Source organism: Aotus nancymaae, unplaced genomic scaffold, assembly GCF_030222135.1.
Source record: "Aotus nancymaae isolate 86718 unplaced genomic scaffold, 86718_ANA_hifiasm-v0.15.2.pri h1tg000002l, whole genome shotgun sequence".
NCBI classification, from domain to species: domain Eukaryota; kingdom Metazoa; phylum Chordata; class Mammalia; order Primates; family Aotidae; genus Aotus; species Aotus nancymaae.
This window is the reverse complement of record NW_026988413.1, coordinates 535,922-542,397: the sequence shown is the minus strand read 5'-3', so window position 1 is coordinate 542,397 and position 6,476 is coordinate 535,922. Positions and strand designations below refer to the sequence as shown.

The 6,476-nt window shown below is 41.2% G+C and overlaps 1 protein-coding gene across 3 annotated transcripts in view; it reads right to left on the bottom strand.

Annotated features, from left to right (window-relative positions):
- Positions 1-2,738: 2,738 nt before the first annotated feature.
- ESYT2 (extended synaptotagmin 2) overlaps positions 2,739-6,476 on the bottom strand; it is a 103,149-nt gene continuing 99,411 nt past the window's right edge. For all 3 annotated transcript variants that reach the window (XM_012445293.3, XM_064366832.1, XM_064366869.1), the window contains 2 exons: positions 5,989-6,038; positions 2,739-5,818 (listed from right to left, as the gene is read on the bottom strand). In XM_012445293.3, the coding sequence (XP_012300716.3) occupies positions 5,773-5,818; positions 5,989-6,038 (96 nt within the window). In that variant the 3' untranslated portion in view covers positions 2,739-5,772. The remainder of the gene's footprint in view (positions 5,819-5,988; positions 6,039-6,476) is intronic.

Here is a 6,476-nt window from a genome sequence, read left to right as displayed (position 1 = left end):
AGTCCCATATAATCTTTCTATACAATCATATAACTCACTGCTTACTATATCTAGCTTGTATATATAATCACACTTAGTCCCATATAATCTTTCTATATAATCATATAACTCACTGCTTACTATATCTAGCTTGTATATATAATCACACTTAGTCCCATATAATCTTTCTATACAATCATATAACTCACTGCTTACTATATCTAGCTTGTATATATAATCACACTTAGTCCCATATAATCTTTCTATACAATCATATAACTCACTGCTTACTATATCTAGCTTGTATATATAATCACACTTAGTCCCATATAATCTTTCTATACAATCATATAACTCACTGCTTACTATATCTAGCTTGTATATATAATCACACTTAGTCCCATATAATCTTTCTATATAATCATATAACTCACTGCTTACTATATCTAGCTTGTATATATAATCACACTTAGTCCCATATAATCTTTCTATATAATCATATAACTCACTGCTTACTATATCTAGCTTGTATATATAATCACACTTAGTCCCATATAATCTTTCTATACAATCATATAACTCACTGCTTACTATATCTAGCTTGTATATATAATCACACTTAGTCCCATATAATCTTTCTATATAATCATATAACTCACTGCTTACTATATCTAGCTTGTATATATAATCACACTTAGTCCCATATAATCTTTCTATATAATCATATAACTCACTGCTTACTATATCTAGCTTGTATATATAATCACACTTAGTCCCATATAATCTTTCTATACAATCATATAACTCACTGCTTACTATATCTAGCTTGTATATATAATCACACTTAGTCCCATATAATCTTTCTATACAATCATATAACTCACTGCTTACTATATCTAGCTTGTATATATAATCACACTTAGTCCCATATAATCTTTCTATACAATCATATAACTCACTGCTTACTATATCTAGCTTGTATATATAATCACACTTAGTCCCATATAATCTTTCTATACAATCATATAACTCGCTGCTTACTATATCTAGCTTGTATATATAATCACACTTAGTCCCATATAATCTTTCTATATAATCATATAACTCGCTGCTTACTATATCTAGCTTGTATATATAATCACACTTAGTCCCATATAATCTTTCTATATAATCATATAACTCGCTGCTTACTATATCTAGCTTGTATATATAATCACACTTAGTCCCATATAATCTTTCTATATAATCATATAACTCACTGCTTACTATATCTAGCTTGTATATATAATCACACTTAGTCCCGTATAATCTTTCTATATAATCATATAACTCACTGCTTACTATATCTAGCTTGTATATATAATCACACTTAGTCCCGTATACTCTTTCTATATAATCATATAACGGATGTAGTCGGAGCTGTACCGACACATTTAGTGCTGATTTATAGAATCCTTCCATAGAACCATATAGTAGTTTGTAGAAGGAGGAATGCCTAGAGCAGTCACAGAACAGAAGCCGTACATGGGAAAACGGCAAGACCAGGACGAGAACCAAAGACCCAGGCGGCGGTGGCCCTGCCTGAAAGGGCACACGCTCTATGGCAGGCTTGGAGCAAGAGCCTCTCCTCCTGATAGAGGAGTTGTAGCACCTTGCATGAAGTTCCTGTGGGAAGTCGGCCTCAGGCCTGAGATCCCGCAAATAACCGGGGGAGAAGAACCCGTCTGGTGTCACCAATCACGGCAACTGTACACCCTGTCAGTCTTTTCTGTGCTGGCTCAAATCATCCTCCCATAAATATCTTAAGAGAAGAGCACAGGTCTGTCAGCTCCCACTGCATTGGCTTACAGTGTCCTTCTATTAGAAACCCTTTGAAGTCTCCAGCCCCCAGATAAGAAGTGTCGTGCACGACACCTGCTGCACACAGCCCACCTCCTTGCCTGGGTGACCTAATGGGGGTGGACCCCTTTTCTGTACACGAACCTCTACTACTGTGCATGGCACGGCCCTCTACTGCACACGGCCCACCTCTCTGCCCAGGTGACATGATGGGGTGGCCCCCTCGCTTGTGACTCACGTGATTATGTGCGCCCTGTTACTAAGCCTATAGATGATGACCTCACTCACAACCCTGCCCCCTGCTTGTACCCAATAAATACCGATGCTTCTGGGCATTTGGGGCCTTGCCTGTCTCCGCTCACAGGTGGCATGGCCCCCCAAGTCCAGCTGCTCTTCTCCAGTTCTTCAGTGTCCTGTCTCTACTTCTCGGATCCTGCACCTCAGCACAGCATAAGGGACACCCCACGACCCTGTGGGGCCAATAGCCCTACAAAGGAGAAAGAAGTGCAGAGTGTTAAATGCTGAGCTGCTACAAGGAAAACAAGGGCTCACTGAATCAATCCCAACCACCAGTGACGAACGGAACCGTAAGGGGTACTCCAGTAACACCCTCAGTGTGTTCAAACGTTCAGACATCTTAGCAGCCCCCGCTGCCCTTCTCAGTGCCCTGGTTAAAAAACACATTTAAAGTCTATTTTTTCTATTCATGATGATCCTTTAGAAGAGCTGTTTTCAACACGCAGAGTGTAATGTGCTAGGCAGAGGACAGTCAGACTGAGATGGGAAACACAGGAAGAACGTCAGCTGTTCTGACAGTGCATGTGCATAGAGCAAATGAAAACAGTACACGACGTCTCCTTTCAAATGATCTAACTGCACACTGAACATTTCCCTTCAAAAGACAAAAAACAAATCACAAGTGAGCCAACATAAAAGTTTTATTGAATAAATACATGCACTGTCATGTGAAATTAGTTGAACAGAAAGGACAGTCTCGTAAGTTTTAACCCCCGCCCCCCACTGTTGCTATTTGCAGTGGGGGGGTCCAGCTGGAGGTGGAATAAATGTGGCAATCACAGAATAAACACACAGCTACACACAGGCCTGCATTTGGCTTAGGTGCCTGAAAAAGGAGGGCTGACAAAAAGGAATTCTTACCGTGCATGGTAAACACAGCTACAGAGCTGCTGCTTCGATTTTATTTATATATTTATTTACTGAGATGGAGTCTTGCTCTGTTGCCCAGGCTGGAGTGCAATGGCGCCATCTGCTCCTGGGTTCAAGCAATTCTCCCCCCTCACCCTCCCAAGTAGTAGCTGGGATTACACGCACCCACCACCACCCCCAGTTAATTTTTTTATTTTTAGTAGAGACATGATTTCGCCATGTTAGCCAGGGTGGTCTCAAACTCCTGACCTTAGGTGATCCGCCTGCCTTCGCCTCTCAAAGTGCTAGGCATGAGCCACTGCACCCAACTGGCTGCTTCTATTTTAATCTGAACTTGGAAACACCTTCCTACTTTAAGGCACAGGATAAGAACCCATATGTACGAGCTAAGACAGCCGCACTTCGAATTTACTACGTTAATTAATTTTCCCTTCACTGGCTTGGCTCAAGGTAGAACAGATAAAATTCCCTTTTCTTAGATAAACTGATTAAAACTGAAAATTAACATTCTGAGAACAACTCAAGAGTGTCCGACATCACTGGGATCCTGGAGTGCGAAGCGCCTGGGAGGTACTTTGGTGCCTCAGAATCACCCGTTTTCCTTCCTTCCTTTTAAAGAGAATGGAGACGGCTACTGGAGGCAAGCACCTCCAGCCCCCCAGCCCCCGAGGCAGCTCTCCTGACTCTCCTGCCTCGGGCAGGCACGGTGCTACTCCACCGCTTCCTCTGGGCTTTGTACCTTCAGTTGTGTCCACTCTGCCTCAGTGCTTAAATAAAGCATTCCATCAAGCAAAATACGCATGGAGCAGATGACACACAGGACTGCAGAGCTTAGATGGATGGGATGCTGGCAAAAATTACTGGCTGCTACAATTTCGATGAGCACTTCTTTATAGATTACGACAGAAGACTTTCAGAATACCTAATTTTTAAAAAACCTTCAAAACTCTAATAGCATGGGAAAGCAACTAGATTTCATGTTATTACCTATCTTCCATAAATACCATAGTTAAGTGTTCTGTGTGCATAGAGGTTCATATGTGTCTTTAAAGGTATTCATATGTTTCCCGAATAACCCTATATACTAACATTGGAAGTGGTGTACGAAGAGGCTTTACAGTCAAATGCCATCATGTAGAAGACAGATTATAGTCTTATGATGACATGAAATGTGCTGTGAAGCTACAGACTCCATTATAAGTAAACCCATGGTTCAAAGTGTAAGTTATACATGGAAACAAAATCACAATCTGCTAGAAGGGAGAGGTGGGTGGAGACAGCCACCAGCCTCTGCCACAGGCACTTTGGTTTGTTTGGTCATGTGAGTCACCCACAAGTTGTATAGTTCCATGAAACAAGCTAAGAGCTCTGATTTCAATTACAAAGCTGTATTTTCCTCAGTACATTTATACATAGTTTTAAGATGTTCTCATGGCCACAGAAGCCATTTTCAGCACAGACCTTATAACGTACACTTAATCGTCTACATATGTGTATTCTTTCTGTACAGACACCGCAGGCTATGACACTGCCACAGAGCCTCGCCTCACAGGAGGTCTGGGGGACTCAAGCACATAAGCATGCTTTTAATAGTCTAACAGAATAAACATTGCATAACAGCACCCCAACATTAAGGTTAGTCGCGGCATCAAGTGAGGCAGCTAGGAAGTGGCTGTCGAGAGCAGCAGGGGCTGTGCCCGCAGCTGTGACGCCCCAACCCTGGTGGTGGCTGGTGTACATCGGCTCACAGGTCCCACATCCTATGTGTGACGTCACACTGGGTGTTCCCGACAATAATGAGATCGAGCTTTCAATTTCTAATGTAATTTCCTAGCTACGAATCCCAATCTACCTCACAACCTTTAAAAGGACAACGTGCACTTTCTTTTTTTTATAGGCTGGGAAGACATTGAAAATTAACAAAGGTCATGACTATTTGGCAGTAGCTTGATTGCTAACATTGAAAGTCTGTCCTTATATTTTAGGAAAAGAACAAGGTGTCTGTATACTGTTTCATAAGTAAGTTATAACAGCAATTAAAATAAACAAGACATTTCATTTTTATGTAAGAAATTTCAGATTAGTACAATATAATTTATGAACCATGACAATTCTCTTAATATCTTATATTACTCAGTTATAAAACATTTTTCCTTATAAACCCTTCAACTTACTTCTCAATAATACGTCCTTATATTTATGAAAATGTTAATATTTTGAATACTTTATTTCATCATTCTTAATGAGCAGAAACATACTAACATTTAAACTTTCAGCTTTTTTTTTTTTTAAAGAAATGCCACAAAATAGGTCACTGAGAACTTTTTGCTGCAAAGAGGAAAATGATTATTTGTCGCAAGAATTTATTAAGTTTTAGAAGAAAATATATATTTCCTTGATCTATTTTCTTCTGCATTTAAACCAGCATGTAAAGATTATAAAAAATAGAGTCTATTTACATGGCATAGTATACTGAGTGATACATAAACAAGGCCATAGTAAAGCACAGACACAGCTGAGCAGAGTCCACAGACACAAGAGCTACCGTCACCCTATTGCACATCGTAGGAACTGGCGAAATCCTAGAGGAAATCCAACATATAAAATTTAACGATAATATTGGCCAAATTTGTCTAAAATGTCAACAATTGTATAAAACTATTAAGGTATGTATAACTAAATACATGAAATTATAAAAATAACATTGGTACGTCTGTGAGAGGGTGTGTTCCGGGTAGAGGTGGAGGTGCTACGCCGAAGAGGGCGCCTCCCTCCCGCCTGGTGTGGCTATGTCATTGCCTGAGGCCTCGTCCCGTCTTCCGTGAGGTCATACCTGAGAATGACAGTGACGGGAAGGTGGTGACACATGCAGGGCCAAGTATGAAAAGTTTGTCAGATGCGTGTTGGGTTCCGCCCCTGTCTGTGGGGGACACTACCCACCGGGCCCCAGAAGGCATTTTTAGCTACAGGCTGGGGTTCTCTGTCTGCAGCAGGGACACTCACCACTGGGTCCAGCCTTTGGCAAGTTCTTCAGATGCCAGAGCAACCAATACCTGTGGGTTTTTAAAATAGTAGTCTGTTAAAGTAGCCTGGGCTGGGGGCACTGGCTCACGCCTATAATCCTAGCACTTTGAGAGGCCAAGACAGGAGGATCACTTAAGCACAGGAGTTTGAGACCAGCCTGGGCAAGATAGTGAAACCTTGTCTTTACTAAAAATTAAAAAAAAAAAAAAATTATCTGGGCACGCTGGCATGCGCCATGGTCCCAGCAACTCCGGAGACTGAGACAGGATTGCTTAAGCCCAGGTATTCGAAGCTGCAGTGAGCCATGATCGTGCCACTGTACTTCAGCCTGTATTTCTAGAGACCCTGCCTCCAAAGAAAGAAGGAAAAAGGAGGGAGGGAAGGGGGAGGGGGGAGAGAGAGAGAGAGAGAAAGAAAGGCTAAAGCAGTGTCTTTTAGATCTTTTATCACCTCTTCTCATCTCTCTA